This window comes from Psittacula echo (assembly GCF_963264785.1).
Source record: "Psittacula echo genome assembly, chromosome: 4".
Classification (NCBI taxonomy): domain Eukaryota; kingdom Metazoa; phylum Chordata; class Aves; order Psittaciformes; family Psittacidae; genus Psittacula; species Psittacula echo.
Genome location: NC_137738.1, coordinates 39421495 through 39447030, shown reverse-complemented (window position 1 = coordinate 39447030; position 25536 = coordinate 39421495). Strand labels below are relative to the sequence as shown.

Below are 25536 nucleotides of genomic sequence, written 5' to 3'. Positions count from 1 at the left end.
TTCTTATGATATTTCAAAAGCTAACAGATCTTCATTAGAGAAGAAAAATTATTCCTCAGGAAATCCTTCAGATTACTTTCCAAGAGGACTGCAAACTAGAATAAAAAACCTATAAATAAATAAAAGGAAAATCTGAAGTCCCCTATATATAATGGTAACATACTGGCACTTTGCTATTAACATTACACTTCAGGACAATAAGAACATTACTAGTGTTACTGGTTGCAGTGTTTAGGATATCCTTCACTGCGACATGAACATGGAAACCATCATTCTCCAAATTACCTTGGGAAGGGGTAGGTATTTACTGAACATGGTTTTAGTTAAGCTTTCCAACTTATCCAATCACACCTGCTGATTCAGCAACTAAACATGGCCTCCCAAGGCTCGTACAGAACCCACATAACACACCAAGTCTAACTATTTTGTGATGTTTTTATAGAGTTTTCTATGAGATACTTAGCCCCCTTGTTCCTTATCAATCTTTCCCTCAGAAGCCTTGCTTCCTATGAAATGCAAAATCCCAGCCTCAGTGATTAGAGAACTCCAAGGGTGATGAATTTAACATGTCTCTGCTACAGCTGTAGCTAACTTTATCCAAAACGACTGCTAATGATGTCTGAAAGGTTAATATTTGAACACATATTGTATTGATTGTAACACCAGGAACACCATCATGGAAAGTTTTCCTTACGCAAGAAAACACACGAGCCATATTCTGGATTGTCCACTTTTTGATTAGTTTCTTTACACAACAAAAACCAGTATTTGTCATAGCCCTGCAGCACTATCCAAGCAACCACCCTGTAACTTGTGGAATGGATGGGAGGTTCTCCTCTGCTCAGATGTACACTTCTGGCATACTGTGCTGTGCAAATATGTGAAGTCTTCAAGAGAAATGCTAAGTAGATGCTGACAAGTGCCAATGAAGGAGCAAGAGCACACACAGCATGTGTTTGCCTAGTATCCTGGAAATGTGATAAATGATGAGAGTTTGTAGAGCTGTGGAAACATTTAAAAATGCTCCATTAACTGCTTGGATTTTCATAGCAGAGCTGCACTTCGCCATATAACAAGCAAAATTTTGTCTTCATTGATACTTCATTCACATGGAATTTTGCTGCACACACATCACATTCAAGTTCTAATTAAATCCCTGACTTGATTAGCCAGTACCTTTGGGTGAATTTTATTAATATAATTCTTAGAAATGAAACGAAATTAAAGCAGGCATTTATAAGGTCTCTTTTCTATGTGCAAGCAACTTTAGCAGCCAAAAAAAATGACAGTTGCTGTGAGGATGGAAGGCACGGACCCAGAGGTAGAGTACAAGCTGGATCCTTTATTACAAGGATTACACGATATTTATATGCTTCCAAGCAATTAGTCAAGCACATCTGTGTTTGCCTTGCAGTTATATCAGGTGAAGGGTCCATCTGATTTTCTTATCGACATCCTCTTTCCAGTTCCGACTTCCTTGCTCCTTGCCAGTTCCAACATCTTCCAAGTACCAGTCAGGAACAGGTCACTCCTAATTGCCTGCTGTAGTTCCTCCTTCCCATGGTCTCTGACAGTTTCGATACATTCCAACTCTCACCGTTCCCCCTTCTTGTTTTATCAATGCAGTGTAGACATGTTTCTCAAAAGCTTGGGATAACATTCACTGAATACATTGTAACAAACAAGGTACAACACATACACAGCAAAGAGGGCAAGCAAGAAGATCAATCGTCCTTTAACCAAAGTCAATAGCCACCCAGTTTTACCCCCTGCATCATCTTTCCTTAACTTCGTCATGCTGTCTTTCAACTTGCAGATACTTTCATGTATGGATTCTGAATGGTCTGATAAATTCATGCAACACATTCCTTCCAAAATTTCACACCCATGTCCATGCACTAAGAGGAGAAAATCAATTGCTGTCCTATTTTGCAAAGTCACATGTGTAATAGAGTCGACATCAGTGAGCAAAGCAGAGAGAGTAGATGCTGTAGCATTAGTTTGTTTAGCAAGCCAACATCCTAATTTATTCAATGCTGTTAAAGCTTGAGCGCTAGCTACTTCGGGAGCAAAAAATGAAGCAGCTGTTATTTCACCCAGGTTCCAAAAATTTACTTTGTCATCACAGCTCAGTTGAAAAGCATGCGTTGACCTTCAAGAACACGATCCTCGCTTGTTTATTACCATGGTGTTATTGGGGATGAACATGCTTATGGTCCCTACTGCACACGGGCTGCCCTTTATATGGGACAGCACCTCCTGCCAGGCCCAATCTTGTGGCAACTGAGGCACAGACTCCGTTTCTGGCTACAAATGAAATCCCTTATTGAGTGAGCTTACAGGCTTTTATAGTATTCTGCCTAGCGGTTAGTAGCGGTTAGTAGCGGTTAGTCCCTTTGGTACTTTTCCATCACGAAACAATCTTATCGATCACGCACTCTTTCAGCCAATCGCATTACTGTCCACGCGTCTTTGCTTGAATTATTATTTCTAAACATGGTTCTTTGCTATCTCTACTCGTTACATTGTCACTTCCACTTCCCCTTGACTACACGTTCTTTATCTTGTCTTAAGCATCCTCCTGTTTCCAAATTTACAGTCCTCAGAAATTATCTTGATGCTCTTTCTTCGGTTTCACCCGATGTTCTTTCTCCGGTTCTTCCCGACTTGTCTCGTTCATTTCTTCCAAGGCTTGTGGCTGATAAGAGCCCAGATGCCCAGGCTCTCGTTCAGGTCTACTTGCGCAGCTTCTTGTGCAGCAGTCCCCACATCTCCCCCTTCTTTATAAACTAACAAAACATTGTTAATAGACTTAGCGATCAAACGATTTATACGAACAATTAAACAAGGAACTGTGATTAAAATATATAAAAAGCTTTTTACACAGACTACTGCGATTTTAATAATGTCTTTCAACCATGCACTGATGCCCCATCCTGACAGCAAACTTTCTAGCCAATTCCAGCTACTCTCCACTTGCAACTTCTGAACTCCGTCCTTTAGGTTTTGAATTGCATCATGGACAGACTCAGAATGATCAGATAGGTTCATGCAACACATCTCATCAAAGTTTTTACAACCATGTCTTTGAGCTAATAGCAGAAAATCTATGGCAGCTCTATTCTGAAGGGTAGCATGTTTGACTGAATCGTTATCTGTTAACAGACCATTCCTGTAGGTGAAAAACCTTCGGGACAGAGGCTGGGTTTCTTCCCGCCTCTCACCAGGAGGAGTGGACCCCCCGCCGCCCCGCAGCACGCATCTTGGCGGGCGCAGCGCCAACCCGTGCCTGCCGGAGCACACAAAGGCGAGGGGCGGGCGAGTATCATAGCCCTCTGCCCGCGGGCAGACAATGAGGGGAGCTTGCCGGAGCCTGCTGCTGCCGCCGCCGTGCGAGTGAGTGAGGTCGCGGCAGCGGGGAGGTGAAGGCGGCGCGCCCGTGTTCTGCAGCTCCTTATCCCACCGCTGACACCAGGTGCAGCCCCTCGGTCAGAGGGGAGCCGCCGCCGCAGCCTGCGCCCGGCTCTCGCAGGAGCTCCGTTTTCCTCCCCGCCGTCCAGGCCGCTGTTCACCTCCTGACGGACGGGATGTGTAGCATTCAGTTTCTGGGGCAGGTTTACATCACCTTGATTTTTCGCTTCTTTTTTAATGTTTTTCCACATATCATGCGGGTCAGGGGGCTAGAAAGTCGGGTTCTCTGTCAGGGTCGACTGGTCCGGGATCAAAGGGGTTATCTTTGCCTGGCTCATTTGCTGTTGCAGCCTGCCGGCGGATATCTTCCCACCGATCAGTACGTGCGGGAGGGTGCGTGAGAACCGGCAAAGCTTGTGTCTCACGACAGCCAACACCAGGATCAGGAGGGAATAGATCTGGCTCAGTTTCTGGGTCTACTGGCCCTCGGTCGGGGTGGTCCGGTTTGTTGGGACAGGAGGGGCTGATGGTGCTGATGCCTCCTGTGCTGCCCCGTCAAGTGCCTCACAGACTGAGCGTCATACGGCCAGCAATTTGGGGGCCACCACGTCATCCCTTGTGGCTGCATCCCAGAGGCAGACCCCAATCTTGTCCCATATTGCCTTCTGATAAATATGAGTTGATGCCGCCTCAGGGGCATGGGTTGAGACCCATATTAACAAGTTTTTCAGTCTGTCTTCGTTTACAGTAACCCCCTTCTTCTCTAGGAATTTTACTAGCACTCTGAACACCGATTTGTGTTCGGGGGATACTGAGTTTCCCCTGTTCCTGTTCCCAGCCGCTCATCTCAGTCAGAGGTATCGGTTAATTGCTGCAGCCTTTCGGAGGTCGGCTGGGCGTCCTCACCGGTCGCCGAGTCACAGCTTTCTGTCAAGTCCCTGTTCGGGCGTCATTTGTGAGGATGGAAGGCGCAGACCCAGAGGTAGAGTACAAGCTGGATCCTTTATTACAAGGATTACATGATATTTATATGCTTCCAAGCAATTAGCCAAGCACATCTGTGTTTGCCTTGCGGTTACATCAGGTGAAGGGTCTATCTGATTTTTCTCATCGACATCCTCTTTCCAGTTCTGACGTCCTTGTTCCTTGCCAGTTCCAACATCTTCCAAGTACCAGTCAGGAACAGGTCACTCCTAATTGCCTGCTGTAGTTCCTCCTTCCCATGGTCTCTGACAGTTTCGATAAATTCCAACTCCCACAAGCTGCCACCAACTTCTGCCAGTTCTCACCTTTCTTTTTGAAATTCACCGTCCTATGTAGCACAATTCTGTTTTGCACACTGACAAACCATGGCAACCCCCAATAAGAAACTGTAAGCAAATACTCACTGCAGTTATACAAAACTGAAATAAAGGGCTATTATTTTCAGACAACTGTTTAGCTTAAAGGAGACAAATACATCAATGCCTTAATTCAGTAAGCATCTGAATGCACCTAGGTAAAATCAGACAAGATTCAAGATAAATAAATGCTACAGCCCAAAGCTCACTTCAGAAGAACATAGTCATTAACAGTAATCAAAACTTCACTGACAGCACTGCTGAATGTGAGTGGCTTTAGGGATGTGCTGCTGAAGCTTTGCTCATGTTTCTTCTCTTTATGTCACCATTCCACTTCCACACCTGAGTGCACCAGAGGGTGTGCCCAGTACACAAAGCCACTCAGTACACAGGCTTTCGGACATAAGCAAGTATTTGTTTAATGTGACCAGCTCCCTCTGGATGCTGCAAACCTGTTTCTGGCATTTTAGAAAATGTCAAAGTAATTTTCTAAAATGTCTAAATTTGATGAAGAAATATTTCCTCCTGGATCTTGAGATTGTATCAGGCAGATCTAGAAATGCAAGAAATTGAAAACTTCTTCAGAGAGGAACTTCTTTCTCTCTTCTCTCCTCTTCCCCCCCCAATACTTACAATAGACTCAGACAATAGAAGAAATGGTGACAGAGAAGGCGCTTGAAAAGGAGGATCCTATTATATTAGCAGAAACAAGATGGAAAACAGCAATTGGAGGTTTACAAAACACTAACTGGATTACATTTTATTTTACAATAAGAGTATGTATCATTTAGACTAACTGCTGAGGTGATACTCTAGCAACGCAATATTCATGTAACAATATACACAACCTGAAAATAATTACAATGACTTTATTGAGCACTGCATCAAAGCCCAGAGGTAATATAAACAATTCAAACATGTAATTCACTTTGGAGTTATACGAATTAGTACTTACAGCTATAAAAAAGTAAAATCCACAGTATAATTACAACAGCTCTCTCTAAGGGTTTGGAAAGTTATATAACAATTTACTTGTCAGTTCAAACTGAGCTTTTATTTCTTTCGTTCCACACTCAAAGATGTCAGCAACCATTGTGAATGAAATCAAGAAGAAAAAGCAAATTTAAATCAAAATGAATGTACATTACAGATGATGACTGACAAGTAGCTCTGCTAGTTTTAGGAGGGGAGTCATTTCTCAGATAGCCTGACAAAAGCTCAGGCTTCCATCTTCAGTGGTGGCTTTATCTCTAGGTAAACCTTTGCACCATTTAAAGAAAAAATAGGCTGGGTAATTACTTGCAGTGTCAACAAGTCAGAGATCCACCCAATGGCCTAAGGCATTCAACTTTTACTGAACCAAATCCAGTGTAATTTTGCCAAAAATTTCCCAGCCCAGGTACAATTTGCCCAGACAAAGAGCTCATGTCAGAGATACATGTTCCCAGATGCAATCCATTACTTCCACAACTTCTGCAAGCAAGTGACCCCTGTTCTGACTCGTAAGAAGGGCCAGAAGTAGGTGCCAGCACTGGTTTCCCCTTTCTGAGCAGGCACTAACCTGTGGTCAGATAGTGCTCCATGTTTATCAGGTGAATGAGGCCAACTCACACAGACAAAACTGGTGAGATCATGAAAGCAATGAAACATTTGCTAACGACACATACTCCTGTATATCACATCTTCCCAGTGCCAACTTTTCATTTTTTCCCCATCCAACTGAGACTGAATTACAGGAATTTAGGCAATTGGTTATTGGGTCAACGCAATGGCCCATCTTGCTCATGAGTGGTGGAAGACACTAGTTAGGCACTTGCCAACCTGAGCATTGCCAGCAGTCTATTTCTCGCCTGTCTCTCTCCTCCTCCAGTGCCCCCAGAGACTGCAGATGGGTTGTTAGAAGGCACATCTATGCCTGTTGCCTAAAGAATTTCTTACACAACGTGCTATACCAACAAATTCCAGAATTCTGTTACCCACCATGCATTTCATTTTTAGCTCATCTTTTAGCAGCTCCAGAGAATATCCATTCTCACACTGTGAGTTTCATGAAGATAGATCAGATAATTCAGTCACTAGTTTCGAGATTTTCTCAGATTTGCTGGATGCTTCTATTTAACTGAGGTTTGTCACAAGCCAGCCATGGCCTATTAAAAGACAAACTACAAGGCCACTAAGAGATAGCATATTCCAAACCTAACTTCAGGAATTGCTGCACAAAATTTCATTCCAAGCAAATATCAACTTACTTACTTTCAACGCATTTACAACGAAAAAGTGCTAACACAAAGACACGTTGGCAGAAAAAATGACTGAAAAATGAAAGAGAGAGAAAACAAAGTTATCCTCCTTCTTCCCCAGCTAAAAAACATGGATCCAGTTACATCAAGATCCATCTATGCAGCCTAGTGACACTGGACAGAGACAGACTCTGGAATTAACCAACTCTTTAGCAGACCAGACAGCATGATCTTCTCTATGGGTCACTGAAAATACACTAGAATCCACATGAAAGGTAAGGGTGAAGTTTGCTTGTTTTCAAAGTTTGAAAGCCTTCAAGCTGCAGTGGAGCACTGAAAATAGGGCAGCAGAAGGAACAGAAGATTCTCCTGTCGCATTTTCATTAAGCAACTAATTTTAACTGAAAGAGTATGACTTCCCCCCCCCTCCACCCCAAGCAATGCATTTCATCTGTTTGGCAGCTGACATTTCTGGAAGAGTAAGTTTAAATGCGTTCTCTAATGAGTCAACATCCCTAAGTACCAAAATAAATTGAAAACATAAGCAAGGAGCACAAGCAGCAAAAGGAGACTGGCTGTAGACATAGTCAAACTTATTGAGACTAAAGAAAAGCATTACTATGAAGTGTCTGCCAAAGTTAATGGTTCCCCATGTGCCCCACAAAACAGATCTGTATAGCCAGTATCAAAACTTCCAGTATTTTTTCTGTGAAGAAGCACTGCACCCTTACAAATTTAAAGAGTTTGATCCAAAGCATGGTGAAGTCTCCCTGTAAAGTCTCAGATCAGGCCGCATTACAAGATATTACGGTTATACATACAGAAAATTGAAACTATGACAACCTGGAAAAGTGACAAAGAAAAGGTCAAAGATCAAATTTTCAAAGTTTTGGGTGCATCCTGTTAAAATATTTTGGTTTGCTCCTTTTATACCTTGCACCTGATTTAGCATCCTACAACAGCAGCTCACAGCTGAGCAAAGCCTCTGCTTCAGCAATCTGCTGCACAAGATTCCCTGCCAAAGAGTGCAGAAGCAGGTTTACTTCAGGTATGTGAAGTTACAGTGACATTCAAATCCAGCAGATGTATACAAAGAGTCAAACAGGCTGGTAAAGAGCACATGCTCTGTTCTCTTAGCAGTTCTAGGTGGTCACTAATGTCAGGCAGCCTCTGGAGGTGCGAGCAGGACTCCTGGCTCTCTCATCACTCAGCAACACTCACTGTACACAAGCAAAGGCTGCTCTGGCTCCCTTCAGGGATGAAGCAGGTGAGAGGGAATCACCCTACCCAAAAGGTAATTGTTTGGGGAAGGGGTACCTGCTAGATTAACCAAATCTTTTTCCTTTCTCCCTTTCTTAACCTAGCATGCTTTTCAATCTCCTCTTCCTTCTTCTTGCTTGCCTCTGCAGTTTGCAACCTGTTCACTTCTTCAGGGACCAAAACTAGATATAGTGCTGTGTCTAAGACCAAAAAGAACTGAATAGTTTTTCTTTGTATCTTGTGGAGATCCCTTTTTAATACACCTCAGGGTGGCATTCTGAAGAATCAGACCATATGAGACTGTTGCTGGTATAGAAAGGGGTGGCGAACAAAGTCATCACTCTCTCTTTTACCCTACATGAGTGTATGAAGATTACAACAGAAAGAGAACAGGAAGACCCTCAAAAGTTTTCTTGTGAAAAGCAATATTCTCACATCTTACTTCTAAAGTTCCTCACATTGTGGAAGCCATCTTATTTAGGTATGCATCTATCTTCTAATGAGATAAAGGAGAGAAATGATATAAAGACACAGTTCACTGACTCTGGTATTCATTGAGGGAACTAGCATGAATTCAAGTAGGTCAAGAATTTTGGTGTTGCTAATTACCCAATTTTCCACTGGAATGTTTTACATGTCATATCGAAAACCCCTTAAGCTGCAGAATTTGTGCAGCTTTTACGCTATATGTATATATATCTTGGAACTGTAAAATTTAAAACTGCTGGTTTTCCTCCTGAGCCCAGGGTTTTGTACACTCTGTGATGTGTTCAGAACACACTGGCACAGTTACTCTCTTCTTAAGCAGTAAATCCTATCACATCCAACCCACATGTTTATACTGGATACCTACAACATGAGAGATATTAAATAGCTAAGCCTGGTTTAAAAACTTTTATAATACACCACAGCACTAGTGTTCCCTTAAGTAACCTAACTACCTTAGAGTAGTTTCTATCTTTCCAATGTAATATACATGAATTCACTCCAAAGCAAATAATACTGGATTTGAATGTGATAAGTGGTAGACTAAATAATTTATTCCTCTTTCTTCAGATTAAGGGTTAACCCTTTTGTACCTATTGCAGTTGACTGTCTATTGGGCTGCACTAGTACAACTCCTCATGGTTTCATCATTGCCAACGATGTGTCATACTGTATTCCAGTTTGCCCTCCTGCCCTTTACTTTAGTAGTTTCACATTTTATTTTAATGTCTCCAGCACACTTGTCTTTTCCACTGCACTTTGAGCAGGCACTTTATAAGTCAACTGCAGCCTGAAATAAAGGTTGTTTATAGCGTAACTGGATTTTAATTTGTAAAACAGGCCAGTTCTGCTGGACTGTAACTCAAATGCTCATTACTGATGAGCTGGCTCTGAGGTGCTCTCACTCCACATGTTCAGAGGAACTCAAAGGGACTGAATTTACTTCACAGCTGCCAGTTACAAATTCAAATCTAGTTCATGACAATGTGTCACCACCTGGAAGGAACACCACCAAAAAGTACCTGCAGGAAGGTAGGTACTTTTAGCTATGGTATTTGACATAGAACAAACCGACAGGTTGCAAAACTGGCGATATCAGAATTTTTCTATTTTGCGTTAACAGTGCGTAGGCTGCTGTGTTTCACCTTTAACTAGGCACACAGCCTGACAATTAAAGTACAGACCAAATGATTGAATACTTCCTAAGCATCTCTGAAATTAGATGGATGAAAACTGCAGACTACTGGCATTCAAAAAATCTGCACCCCTCTTGTGTCTCGAAGTCTTTCCAAATTGAGAGGCTGAAAACATTGGGCTTTCTAAAGCCAATTCACTACTGTTTAAACTTTTGCAGGATGTCAGCATACACAGTATGTCTCATGGATTTATCTTCTTATGGCAGGCAATCTGGCTTTAATTTCCCAAGTCTCTTTGTACTGTTCATTTACTATCAGTTAGCTTCCCCATATCAACACCTTTCTTTTACACTATAAACTGAAGTCATATTAAAAATAGAAGTAATCATTTTCTCTATATTGGTAAACAACAACATACAATAATTTCTTGTTCTCAAGATTCTTGATCAATAAATTCACATGAACAAAACAAACAAAACGTAGTACTCCATTGCTATTCAAATATTTTTATGATGCAGTTCACAAAGTAATAGTACAGATTCAATTCTAGTGCATTATACTGTTACATCATTCACCACCTGTAGCTTCAGCAGGATTCCAATCAATTGTAAATAACAGACAATGAGGAAATCTTCTGGAAAAATCAGATTTTTCTTCCCTTGAGATACTGCCATTTATAAGGAAGGAGAACAAAACTTTAAAAGGACATAAAATAATTATTCCAAATATTTCTACAATTATTTTACACTGCTTTTAATAAACTGAGGAAAGTGGAGAAATATTTTATGTTTTTTAATATCACTATATTTTATTCACTGTACTATTATATATTATGTATTACATATTATATATTATATTATATTATATATTACATATAATATATAATATATAATATTATATATATTATATATTATATATTATATATTATATATTATATATTATATTATAACTGTATTCAATCTCAGTTATACAGTAAAACATAGTTCTTCAACCTATAAAGGGGATCTTTGTAGTTAAGGCATTCACTGCATTTTGATTTTTATCAGCCAGGTATTGTTTCTAGTAACCACTGGAAGTTACTCTATTTTAGCATTTCTAAATTCTGATGACTTTTGTTAGATGAAACCTTTCACACTGCACAATATCTCATAAACAATTCTTCATTTGACAAACAGAACAAGGCTTTTTAATCACTGAAATCTCCTCTCACCCTGCCCTGGATGGTTTCCTTCAAAGATTATCCACCATTTGTTTTAGAACAGCTAAACACAGAATATCAACTCTATCACAAACACACACTACTGTTTATGATCTTAAAATCTCTATTAAGCATGCACCTAAAGTTCAACAAATCTTGCTTAGTTTTTGTTTCACTGCCTCACCACCCTCACAGTAAAGAACTTCTTCCTTATATCCAACCTCAACTTACCCCGTTTGTTTAATCCCATTCCATCTTGGCCTACTGCTACAGTTCCTGATGAAGAGTACTTCCCCAGCATCCCTGTAGGCCCCCTTCAGATACTGGAAGGCTGCTATGAGGTCTCCATGCAGCCTTCTCTTCTCCAGGCTGAATAAACCCAACTTTCTCAGCCTGTCTTCATACCAGAAAATATTATATCATGTCTACGCATTTTATTTGTTTTCATTTTGAACCCATCCATTTCTGTATTCATTTAAAGCTTTAAAGCACTGTCACACACATGCTAAGCATAGAGTTTTGCTGACATCCTAACAGATAACAAAAGACACTGGGTCCATCACAGGCACCCCGTGGGACAACTATCAAGAAAAAGAGAACAGACCACTTGAATTTAATTCATCTGTCATCTATGTGCACAGCTCCTTTACACATATAGAAGGACATATCCTGATGCTCTTGCCAAGTTCTCAGGGGAAAAGCTTTCAACCAATAACAACAATAGGTTTGATAAAGATCACATAATTCATCCTCAGATGTCAGCTTCACCACACTGGATGGAGAAAAGGAACTTCACGAAGTTTTGCTAAGGAAACAGCTAACCCAAATATGGGAACAAAATACACCTGTTTATTTCAGAAATGCTCAGACATGAAATATATCAACTGAACACCATCAGTTTCTAATAAATGTCAATTTCACAGGTTTTTTAACAACAGGCCAGCATCATCTATAGTCATTACTTAGTCTGTGAGAGGCTAAGAGAGGCTAAACAAATGATCACTTTGCAAAAACCTTCAAATCAGAATTTTCAGAGACTGAGAAAAAAACCTAGTGAGAAAGAGATATGAACTAGGAAGTCCAAGTGCTTCAACATGAATAAGTACTTTTTACTGACAGAGTAGGGAATATAGTTTAGCCAAATGTAACTTCCTTTTTATCTGTCAGACACTAACACCACGAAGACCAGTGGCGTGCTAGGGTTGTTGGGGATTGCAGCTACCTGGAAAGAAGCACACACAGAGATCTGTCCTAGAACTCATGAAAACCTAGGATGAGTCAATCTCTGGTCAAGACTTTGGTGTCTAAGGACCAAAGAAGAGTAGCCTATGCCAGACACATACCTTCATACTATAGGCACAGGAACCTTCATACCAGTGGCAAGGGTAATCACTGCTAGTCTTCAACAGTCAAGTAAACGTTTGCTGCGGGAAGACTTGAAAAGCTGGCTCAACTGGCCTTAAAGGGAGAACCAGAACCACACCAGCAATATTCATGTACAGCACTGAGCAAACCTTTCCTTCTCTGCTTGCACTGAGAAAATTCCTGCTGCCACATTTATTTGAAAAAAACAGCCCAATACCTTGACCTCCTGAAACATGATGATGCTATTCCTTATTCAGAGAACAAGAGCTATTTTCAGTTCTTCCACTGGGAAAAAAACCACATAGTATTTAAAGAAAACAAAGTTTTGGCACCTAGCCATGACAAAAAGCCAAGACTAATACGATTTCCAACAAAACACTGGAATGCACTCTGCAAAACAGTGCAGTTCAGTGCATATCGACTGTTGGTGGCCTTCCACTACAGCTAACTACATACTATCAGTGTTAGCTAGCAGTCATCCCAACCCTGGGCAATGGCTTGTCGTTCACTACCTCAGTTTCTAGCTTTGAAGCATTTTTAAGCAGACACACAAAATTAGAATCCTTGTAACTCTATAACTTACTTTCTAAACCTTTCAAATCCCCCTCTCACGTTTTCATTTAATTCAGGGCATGCTGCAATTCCCTCTGATGAATACAGCAGGCATTAGGGAAATGCTGGAGGGCTTCATGTAATAGCACCACATGAAATTGACCACAGTTGAATACAGCAGGGCAAAGATATGCCTGCCATGGTAAGTGACTGCCAGGATTGAAAGAAACAAATTAGGGGCTTTTTCATCCATGTATTGTGTGTGCTGCTAAAGAAAGGTGCATCACACAATCTGTGCTTTGTGAGGATCACAACTGAAAATACTATTTGTAATGAAATATTTCAAATGTTGGATTCAGGATTAATTTCTTCTGCCACTTCTTTATGTGTCAAATTAAACCATTCATTGACCTTAACCATCTATTAGTTTAAATGTGGACAGTTATCTAGGCACGTGAATAGAGGCTACCTTAATGATAATGACAGTTACAGTGAATTGAGTTCAGGTAGAGTTCACAGTTCAGAACTGAAGCTGTAGGAGGGTAAATAATTGCACTTAGCCAATAATGCAATGCATGAGGTTCACAAAGCAAGAGCATCTTCATGCAAAACATGACCTTAAGCAAATACCAGCAATTAGCAGCCCTCTTACCAATCCCCACCCACATTTTGATTACAAGAATGAAAAACAAAACAAAAAATCCCCACCCAAGAACAAGCAGACTTGCCCACATGTTGTCCAAAAGGTGTTCAAAATGTGCACATCAATCTTTTAACAGTTTGTAAACACATGCAAGTACTTGAAAAAGAAGAACGGTTTTAACTTGCAAAAGGCTACAGCCTGTTATTCCACTGAGCTACTCACCAAGCTTTCAGAGGTGATTAGAGAGGAAGCCCAAAAACTTTACTGACTTTTTGTAGTTAATCAAAGAGTACCTACACAACCAATGAATTGTGTAGGTATTTAATCAGCTAGCCTTTCTACAGACAGCTGAGCTGCAGCTGGATGAAACTGCGTCGATACAGCCAAAATTTACATGTTTAGATAGGCAAAAGAACTTTTCATAATGTAAACAGGAAAGTGTCTGGGTTGAATAAATCTGTCCCGCTGCTGCCCATTGGCATAGAGTTTCCATCCCCAGCACCATTAATTGGTAACACAAAATTCCTGAAGAGAAAGGACCAGAATCTGAATGAAGTTTCCAAGGTTAAAAATTCTTATCCAGATTACAGCCTTTTCCTTACTGGCACAACTAGGCACTTCTGAACACTAAAGGCAGCATGAAAATGGATAGGTCTGGAGTAACCATTGCTTCACTCTTTCCGAGCTGATTGTTCACTGTGGAGACCTGACAAATGTAATGCTTTACTCCATGCAAGCTGCTGTACTTCTGGGAAACAGAAGCAGATGGTACCCAAATAATAAAAAAAAATAAAATAAAAATCTTGCAAGAGCATAAGAGGGTATTAAATAAATTTTAAGTGTGAAACATATGTTTAGCCTTAGATTCCCTTCCATCTGATCTCACTTAGTAATTATGAACTTCATTTTGTTGCCTCTGTCTACATCCATTTGTTTTTGTAACTGTGCATGCAGAAAACGTAATTTGTATTAAGAGGAAGAAAATCAGATGTATATCATACCTCTGAACTGACTGAACTTCAGGAGTATAACAAATTTCCACATACCAGCTGAAAGCTATAAATTTCATATGCATACAGACTTTGCAGCAACAACATGAAGAAATACAGATTATTGTAGCTTGCCTTCACTGATAACTAAGCTAAGTAGAATCACTTTCAATATCACCTTCTTTCCACTGACCGAAAGTCAACTGTTTCACCACACTAATGCACACACATGGTTGAGCATTTAAACTCAAGGCCTGGTGGCTCACGGTGTGATTTCATGATGAGTTTGAAGAGAAGTAAGTGAGGGCTACCACCAGAGAGAGTGGTTCTTCACCTCCATCCGATCTCTACTCACTCTTACCTGCTGCGCTAGCACTCACAGTGGGCCACATCATCAAAATAATCTGTCTGAAACTAAACTAGGAGACAGACCCATTCTCAGGTTTCATGCTCTAGCTCATCCATATCAGCCAGCAGGACTCCTGCACTGCTGAGGAAAAAAAAAGACCCTTTCATCAGTAGGCTCCACTTTTTGGCTAGAAATGACCATGGAATCTCACCTTTCATAGGGAGCTCTTAAAACATGTAAAATTTCTACTTAAATGCCAACAGGGCTTACAAAATGATTCAGGAATCTATGTTCCATTAAACCAATGCTACTTGAAAAGGTTCATATTAAAGAAAGCCATAGACTCTATTATATAAATTAGCATATGACTAATTATTATTATATGCATAATCACAGTATCTCTGCTTCCTTTCTGCTTTGCTGTCTTACAAGTAACAGTGAGAATTCTGCATAACTTCAAAAGGAAACTTGCAGAAAAGCTGCACCTTCAAGTGTTGCAACTGCACAGCATAAAAACCTTCAAAAGACTTCAAAACCACAGTTAGTTCTACCCAAATACCTCAGTAAGACACTACACTATACCTACAGAAATAAAGTGAGTCTGGATAAATTAGAACATAGCATGAGAACGGTTGTCATCCTGTTTTTTAAATAGCTACTATGCAAAAGGAGCTATAATAGACTTCTTGTCTGGAAAGATAGACACAAGACAGCGTAAGATCATGTTTTAGAGAATAAAACAACATAAGATACAAGAAAACAAACCAACAGACCCTAAATGCCTGCTTCTACTTTTTCTTCTTGTAGAAACTATCACAATGCTGGTCCACCTGTCATGAGGTACCATGATAATGGTGATGGAAAAGTCAATGCTGCAGTCATAGGCGATGAGAATAGTGTACCCTACCCCTATAAAAGTAATCATTACCCACATTCATTAAATACTGCTTTGTTTGAAATTACTGTACAGAGCAGCAGAGTCCATTTCTAGTAACCGCTGCCAGGAAAAAGGCCATCTTTACTTGCCTTATTAACTCCAACCGCTGTGTCTTGTTTGTGCATTAATGTGCTGACAGACAAAACATCACTAAAATCCTGCCTCTCCTTGACTCAGTGACAAAAATGCCATCAGTTTAATCACACAGAGATTTAACCCAGGTTACTTACAAATGCCTGAAAACACTAGGGGGAAAAGAATTAGAAGGGCCAAGTAGTATTGATGTAAATTCATCACAGTTGCTTTGCACACAAGTAAACATATAATCAGTTAAAAAAACAAAACCAAAGAAAAGCAAGAAAAAAGCAAATGTAAAATAACAGCAGCTCACCTTTTGAGGGGGTGGTCCGTGGTCATCCAAGTAAGTGGAATTTCCTACAAAAAAGCAGAAGAATCGAGATAAACAAAAGTCATCAAATGCAACTTCAAAACTCGCCAATTCATGGAACCAGTGTATCCCTATCTCTCTGGTTCTTTGGTGTTGACTAATTCAAGGAAAATAAATACCCTCTGCTTTAATTTCTGATTATGAGAAAAACAAAACTAATTCATTTTGGCTACATTTGTGCTGAAGATCAGATGCACATTGTCATTTTATCAAAAAATAAATGTGCCAAGGCAGCTTTAATTAAATAACATGGCATTCAATTATTTGCATGACAAAAACTGTCAGCTGCATCCTTGTATATATTAAGCAAGTGAGCACAGTGAACCTCAAAAAGATTTCTTAAATAATGAAGCATCAAAGGCCTTAATCAGATTTTGGTCTGATGGAGTTCACAAGCTCACAAGTTCACAAGTTCACCTATCTCCTAACATGGGTTTTTCCCAACCTCCTCTTTGCTCCCAAACAGTCCTGATCAAACAGGAGAGGTATTCTGCTGTAGTTACACCTGCACTTTCAAGCATCTCTTTTAATTCTGATGAAAAGCTGCAGGAAAAAAATAAAAAAAGCTCCTAAAATTTTTAAGTGCTCCATTCTTAGTTGGCTACAATAGAAAAGGCAACAATTTCTTTTTACTCATTACTAACAAACATACACTGACATATACAATACACCCTCCCACACACACCCATAGGCTATCTTCCCTGCAACTGTTCTTCTTGAGTCCTTCTTTATCATGAGCTTTCCCAACATGTCCCAGCAGAAGATGATACCTTGCAGCCAGTCTGAAAGTTCCCCTCAGGCCACACATGCCTCTCCTCCCAGTCATTCTCCTACCAAAAGCAACAAAACTACCTCTGCTCTAACCTTACATCAGTACGGAGCATCAGAATCATTTGCACAAGTGCCTGCTAGATATCCAAAACTCACATGAAGGAGGACTGAAAAAATCACATCCCACTTCTGAGCATCCCTGACCCTGGGGTTTTTAATGGGCAGCAAATATTGCCTCAGGGCAATGCGGGCTGGTGGGAGTAAGACATAATTTCACATCAAACAGCTTTTCCATTATCAATCTGGCCAAAAGGACACTGAGTCACCTTGGTTTTAGGAGTGCCAGAACTAGAAAGAGATTTCTGGATCCAGAAGGCAGGAAGGGGAAGTCTGTATGTGTGAATGTGATGAATTTCCAAGTAAAATAAAAAGGTAAGCCCCAATACCCCAAACTTGTTCTTTTGCAGATGTATGTACCTTGATCTTGGAAGAGTTTGCACAACTACAAAAGCCTAAACATGTTTTGAGATGACCTTTTGATGGTCATCTCAGAACATGAATTATCTTCTGAAGCTTATCAGAAACTTATATTTCTATGCAGCTGACACAAATACCCATCCTTTGAACTACCCTGTTGATTATTTTAAGGCCATAGATAACATGGCTGATTCCCTACATCCAGCGATAATCTCTATTATCCATTCCTCTGATCCAATTCTAATTGCCAAGAAAGTAATTCAGTTCCCAGACTGCTAACAGAATTATGTAGGGCTTTCCAATAAAGTAGCTACTCCACGCACAGTGAGGGACTTGAAAGCAAGCATTTCAGGAAAACCCAGTTACACCTGGGAGGGAGTCAAGGAAAGCTCTTGGTACCTCTCCTTTCACACTCATTCAGTATTTAACTTCCCTGTAGATGATGCTGTTACTATATCGTTCACAGCAACTTCCTTCTCTTTGTAATTAAACAATACTGCCACTGTTGTTGATAAAATAACTCTTATGGTTTTCTCACTCTGTCAGGAAAATTGTTTCATCTTGATCCATGCTAGAAAAAGTGATTGCTAAAAAGCATTTTTGTGGTCTAAACAAGTTAACACATTAGAAATGCCATAAATGCTATATGAAAACTATTTATTTGTTAAAAAGGAGTAACTCATTTCCCAAAAACACAGGCAGTTTTTGCTTATCTAAATAAAACGGAATATTAACTACAGATATATATATATATATATACACACACATAAACTACATGTTTAGGAATGGCTCATTTATCTGTAGAGAAGGATTTGAATTACCAGCCTCTCTTTAGGAAACAGATCGTCACAGTCATAGTTTACACTATCTTATACAGCAGTGTCAAAAGTGTTTGAGCTATATTACAGACACCTTTCTGAGATATTCTTTAAAATTAGGAGCCAACAACTTAAGCAATTTCACATTTCTGTATCAGTAACCTATATTATTAGCATGTGTATTGCATTTTCCTTCCTTTTTTATTTTTTTTACTGTTTGAAATTACATCAAAATATCCCTGTCCTTGAACATTTACCCTATAGCTCTGATTTTTGTTCTCAGAAAGTTACTAGTTACCAGTTAAAGGATAATAGCACACCGCTGGCCCATTTTATAAAAGGTCTTTTTCACGGTATTTTCTTGCTTCAAATCCAGAAACAACTAACAGTGGTATAAACAAATTGCCAGACAGATAAAAGCGATCGCAGAAATGAAGAGTACTGATTTGAAACATTGTCAGAATAACTCGCAAATGAAGAGCAGAGGAAGGAAAGCTGTACACATTTCCAACACCCCTACGCTGCCCTAAATGCTACGCACTCAGGTAGCTCCCTTCTCCTGCCAGGTCTCCTACTTCTGCTCCTCAGGCATATGAACCAGAGCTGATCTCAGCATCCACAGCACGCCACACCGATTCACTAGTCTGAATCCTTCTGTGTTCAAGTTTGAAATAAGTATTTGTTTTCTTTTTAATAAAAACAAAACCTTTTGCTGTATGATTCATACCTGCCCTAAGTCAAAAACCACTACAATAGCTCAACAAATCCAGCTGTGATGGAGTGGAGCAGCTGGCTGTGGGTTACACTGGCCAGATCCTTAACCCCAGAAAGCCCTGCAAGTGCTTTCACTGATCATCGCATCATCGAATTGGGCTTGCTTCTATCCTGCTTGCAAAACAATGGCCATGCTACATGAGCCCTAATGCATGCAGAAACATCCTGGAAAACATGCACCTAGGTCAGAATCTTTCTGCAGAAAACCGTCAGGAAAGATGATCATTTTCTAACTCAAGAAGAGACCAAGAAAAGCTTATTAAGCATGATTCCCAATTTGGGTATTTACAGATCCCATGAGCTTAAGACAGGATGCCACTTTCATACACAGAGAATACATCTCAGACTAGTTTAGTTTAAAAACAGAAGAAAAATTCGGCATTATGTATTTGCAACAATAGAGAAATACCAAAGTAAAGCCAATCTATGAACTACTGTCTAGAAAGAGATGACAAAACAGTACAAGAAAAAGAGTTGCACAGTGAAAATCAGGAACTTAATGAATACAACAAGCACCAAAACCACTGTTCACAAGTTCAAGCACTTAATTACATCAACATGACAAGCTTATCTAAGATGGAGAACATTATTATGCAGCTTTTTTAAGCTCTGGTACAGATGGCATGTGTTTGACACTACTAAGTGCCACAAGAACTAAAAAGGCTTTCTGTCATGGAAATGATAAAGCGATAGGTCATCTTTCCTCATTAAGAATCTAGTCCATTGCCCAAAGCAAACGATGTCATTACATTATTAGGACGACTTCTCCGCAGTCCTTTAATGAAGCTTAGTAAAGCTTAGTAAAGACATCGTTGCTTTTGTCTGTTGCCTAAGACACTTCCAGATGTATTTTTTTTTTTTCCCTGTAGAGGAGTATTTATTCTTTAAAAATAAAATTTTCTTTCTTGCATGTTCTGTCTTCCTGTAATAGTGTAAAAGTCTAAAGCATTAGAAACAAGTCAGACAGAATAAGAACGAGTCTCAGAACAGTGGTGTTATGCATTCCACAAACATGTTCAAGAGCACACTTGAGCTGGCTGAACACAGCCTCCTCCAATCTCTGTCAGGAGAGGAAAAAAAAATTAAAAAAAAAAAAAAATTAAAAAAAAAAAAAAGAAGGAATTTAGCTTTATTACAGAACATGGTGAATATGTGGAAGCAGTCCAAATTTTCCCATAATTTATTATCTTTGAGGTTAAGTGAATCAGCTGTATGCAAAATCTTTGGGGAAACCTTGTGGTTATGTTCCCTTTTTCTTGGAATCATTTAAGTGTGGGGGTTTTGCTTGAAGCAAGCCAAGTTTATACAGAGAATGATGGTCAGCCACCAGGATTAAAGGACAAATATTACTGTGTCCAGTTCAGAACCACAGAAAACAAGAATAACTGCAATCTTGGAACAAAAACTTTCCAAAAAATGACTGGGGAGTACGGGAAGAGGTGGTGAATGAACTTATGTATGAACTAAAGACCCTTTGATAGCAACTGAAACAGGATCACTCCATTTGAACAACTTCGATATCATGCAGAAAGAATTAAGTAGAGATGAGGGGAGAAAGCCAACATGGAAAATGTGGCGTTTTGACTGTTTTCCTGGAGCAGGGTTTTCCCTTGTTGGGAATCACAAGCAGCAGTCTAAGGGAGCTGGGATCCAGTTACTGCCAAATTCAATGTGTCTTCTGAAAATCCTGCTTTGTTCTCTTCACTTGGTCATCACTGCAAACTTTCAGCTGCCAATACAACCTTTACTGACATACCATCACTTAGATCATCTGACTTCTAATGAAAATGAACAGTCTAATAGTTGTCTGATGAGTCTTCCATTCTGGAAATCAAGGCTTTGAAGAACAACTTCCCTACCAAGTACCCCTAATCATTAAGAAGTGCACCTTCAAAATAAACAAAAGTACCAGTGAGTAAGGTTCAGTTCTGCTCTGCTTCCAGACAAAAAAATTGTTTAAGCAAGAAACTGGAAAATCAGCCACAATGAAATCAGTTCATGGCTCCCCAGTGCCCGTTATCATTTTATTCTATGCAATTTCCTTGCTCTTTCCACCAAAAATAACTTCCCACTACAGAAAACACTGGGGAGATGCCACCAGTAAGAGTGTTAACTTGAACAGGATGCCCGTGGCTGGCAGTACATACCCAGACCAGACAGGACTGTCAGAAACAATAACTGGGGGTGGTTTCTGCAATTTATTCTCTGCATCCTGCATTTTATATATGTGTAACAGTTGACTTCCTTAGAAAATTCATTGATTTTAAACATCTGCAATAATAAGATGTTCTTAGTCATCATGTCACAGAGCCCTCTGTGGTAAAAAGGCAGGAAGGGGGCTACGGACTGTAACTTACGGACTAGTTGTAACTTAAAAACTAGCAGCTCAGCAGAACCACCGTGTTCAGCTCATATCCAACCTGAAAGGAAAACCCAGCTATTGCTGAGGTCAGCACAGCCATTTCAGCTTTAACAGAGGGAACTGTTTCAGAGGTGTGAAGAGATGAACACCACAAAACACTGCAAAACCCCACTGACCAATCTGCACTGGAACACAAAATGACTTACTGGAATTCTCCCATCATATGTAAAAGGCTCTGTACCTACAATTGGTTTCCTTTGTGAAAGACTGTCAAAATTTTAATTTTGACCATAAAAAAAATGAATAAGCTTTTTTTTTTAAAACAAACAAACCCAAGACCCCAAAAGCATTCCAAAATGGATTTTTCTGCTTCCTTTCTTGCCTTTTAAAACATTTTTGTTATTCTTGATTTTTTAAATCGTAAATACCAAAACAACACAAAACCAAACCCATACATTTAGTTCACCCTACATTACTGCATGCAATGAAGCAAAGAAGCTGGAATATGACAAAAATCCTATTTAGCTTTATTAGCCAGTGAAATGAACCCTGGAAACTTCATTAAGTTATAATTCAGATTTGTTTACCTATCAGTTTCATACTTTAACACAATTAGGAGAGAAACTGGCACACGTAAGTACAGTTTTTGAAAATTTACTGATAATTCTACATATGTCATCTATATAAAAGTACCACTAGAATACAGATACAAAGGGTTTCGATTAACAGTAGGTTCTAAACCAGTGCAGAAAATATATCAGAGAGATATTCTAAATGAAGAACAATTCCCTTATGAAAACAGATATTAAACAATACTGAATTTCTGTATACTTAGTCTGTCCAAATCTATTAGTGTTCCTATTTATATGCTTCCTTCTTAATATACTCAAGACTAGAGTGTTACCTTGTTCCATAGATCAATTTCTTAGAAAAAACATCCACACTAATTGTATTTGCTACATTTAAACATACTGAAATGTATAACTATAATTCCTAAATAAGAAATCCAAAACTTTCAGCGATTTAGTTCAACTAAAGAAAAAAAAAAAAAAAAAGTCAAAATTCCGATGTGATCCCATCTACCCAAATTATGTGATCTACAGCAAGCAACATGATGCAAGTACTGTAGACATTGGGTTTACTGGTGGTATCCCTAGGGCTTTTTGTTTTTACTTCTACCCTCTAATGACAGGCTTTCCAGCCTATAATTCTATGAGATTAAAGACCCATTTTAATAAACATTTAGAAATGTTGGCTATATGAAACTGAATCTGAAAACTGAGTAACTTGGCTGTTGGCTAAAACTGCTCTCAAGTAAGTAGAAAAATCCTTCTCTCTTACAAATAAAGACAGACCTAGGTGGTCTGACATCAGAAAGTTCATGATCTTCCCACTATAAGCACCCACATTGTGTATTTGTCCTATATACATCCCAAGCAGAAGAATATCTTGCTCTAGAATTCTTGCTAGGAGATTTTTCCTAACCCCTAATTGTCAGACAACCTAATCTTCGTTCTGGAAGTCTTCCATGACCTGTTCACACCAACTTTTTACTTGTACCTGCCTTTAACATCCAGAAGTCTTCATGGCCCAATCTATACTGGCCCTAGCTGAATGTATCTACAAATAGCAGTCTTATCCTCTGCATTGCTCATTCTTAGCCCCTTTCTACTCCTCTGAAATTTTCCCTGCCCCTCTCAGAGATATCTGCAGGTTCAGTCATCCTTTCTGCACCTAACAGCAGCACACTGCCTGCCAAGCTACCCCTGGTGAGAGGCTAACTGCTGTCGTCCTGGGTCTGGCATGCGAAGCAGAGACGTGTGGGCAGGACAGGAGAACATCCATGTTAGGCATGGCCCTCCTCCTGCAGAGAGAGAATCCAGAAGGCAAAGCTACTCAAAAATCACAGATTCTCTCTGAATTGTGTGGTTAAGCCTTGCTTCAACACACCATATACAGAAAGCTAACAAGCATTTCACAGTATAGACAGGTGTTTCATTTTATTGTTTCTTTTTCAATAAACCGCTTTATTACAACTGGGGCAGGGGAGGAAGCGGACAGGGGAAATCAACTAATAAAACCAGCTTCAACAGGTATTTTCCTGCATTCCATTAAGACGGTGCAGAGAAAACCTAATGACCAAAACATAGAAGGTGCCATTAAGCCAAATTTTATTTGAATGTGTTTCGCAGTTAGAACAAACACTGAGACCTATCTCTGCACCCAGGTAGCTCTTTACTAAATTCACTTCAATCCCCCTTAATCTGTTCTTTATCTTCACTCCACTTTTCAGCTAGTTCTCAAACTCTGCTTTCCGGTATCAGACAGGAACAAGATGCTGGTTCAATATGAGGTCTTGCTTCCCTCCCCACCCCCTGAATGTTTTTATCCTTTCTGCCACAAAGCATGCCAGCTATTTTGTAATGACCTGTATTCTTTTCCTGCAAATGAAGCTGTTCAACATTTAAGGGGCAAGTTGTGAAAAGCTCATAGTTTGGCTGCTAAACTGCCACTCAGTGAAGTCACACAAAGACTGGTCTCCCACTTCATTTTGTAACTGGTTAACATGACAGTAATACTGGAAACTGTGTCAAATTATAATGGCTGAATACAAAAAGGATCAGTGTAGTGCAGAAAGTAGCAATTAGAGAGCAGTTAGAAACATCTGACATGTGGAAATAAGCTAGACTAAATGACATCCAGGTAATGTATTTTGGAAAGTGCCTGTGGCAGGCTGCATTAACAACTATCTCAGAGAATTAAGAGGGAAGGAATGAGTGAAAATCTGGCTGAAAGACAATACTCTGAAAGTAGTTAGCAAAAACCAACACTCACACTGGAAACAGAAAAACGTGTCAGAAAATCAGGGGGATGACGACTGGCCGCTAATGGAGATCTCCAAGAACGGATTAGGCACCTGCCAGGAATGATCCAGGTGTTGCCAGGCTGCTTCACAACAGACAGGCAAATTACACCAGCTCCTATTCCAGCCCTGCTGTTTCTAATTATTTATTAATTTTCCTTTTAAATTAAGCAGACTTCCCCTGGGTGTTGTTCTAGGTCCCATCACTCAACATTCTCACTCATGACTTGAAAAAAACGCATGACAGAGCACTGGTATTACATTTGATAACAGTACCAAATGGAGGGATCTGACATCTGCTGAAACTCCAGGGCAAACACAGAAATACAATGATTAGTTAAAGAAATGGTCTGAAAACACAAGATGCAATTCAATAAAAACAAGCATAGAAATTTCAACTCGCCTAAGAGCAGAATGGAAACATAGGGGAAATTGCAGAAAAGAGCATGGGGAGAGATGATGGGAGATGAATACCAATTCCCTTCCTTTGGATCAGTTCGAGCACTCTGTGAAAGCTTGTAGCTTCACTAGCTTGGCAAGAAGACTGTTTTAATTGATTGTCATATGAAGAAGCTTTTTAAAGTTTAGGGTTACTCTGTTTCCCCATTTTCCTCCCAAGTGACAGATAGGTGCGACAGTATCTGCAGGCCATTTGCCTTCAGAGAAATGTTTCTTGCTTCTACCCTGTGGAACGCATGATACAAAGGAAGAAACACTGTGGGACAAAAGATGGTGGCAGGACCATGACATTTCCCCTTTCAAGGTGCACGCTCTCCCCTGCACAGAGTGCAGCACACCAAGTGCAGGAAAACTCCCTCTGCACATGTGAAATACAGGACTGCAGCTCCACAGATAAGCCTTCTCTCTAAAAGGCTCTCCTTACCAAATTGACGACAATTTGAAGGTGACATTGAGGGCTGGACAAAGGACATAATGATGAAGCTTCAATGAAGACCTTGTCACATGCGAGGCCTCTTAGTCTCGCTTAACTCTGCTTTTCAGGCTCCAAGCTCCAGGGAATCTGTATCTGACCAGACACCTTCTCAGATGATACCAGTCTCAAGAGTTTCCTATTACATCCATACCAGACATCAGAGCTCAGCTTTTTTTGCATGAC

At 39.9% G+C, this 25536-nt stretch overlaps 1 protein-coding gene across 1 annotated transcript in view; it reads right to left on the bottom strand.

Annotated features, from left to right (window-relative positions):
• UST (uronyl 2-sulfotransferase) overlaps window positions 1-25536 on the bottom strand; it is a gene marked incomplete at its 3' end in the record, with an annotated part of 167240 nt that overhangs the window by 91048 nt on the left and 50656 nt on the right. Inside the window, exon 2 of the mRNA XM_080614498.1 lies at window positions 16298-16341. Coding sequence (XP_080470624.1) covers window positions 16298-16341 — 44 coding nt within the window. The remainder of the gene's footprint in view (window positions 1-16297; window positions 16342-25536) is intronic.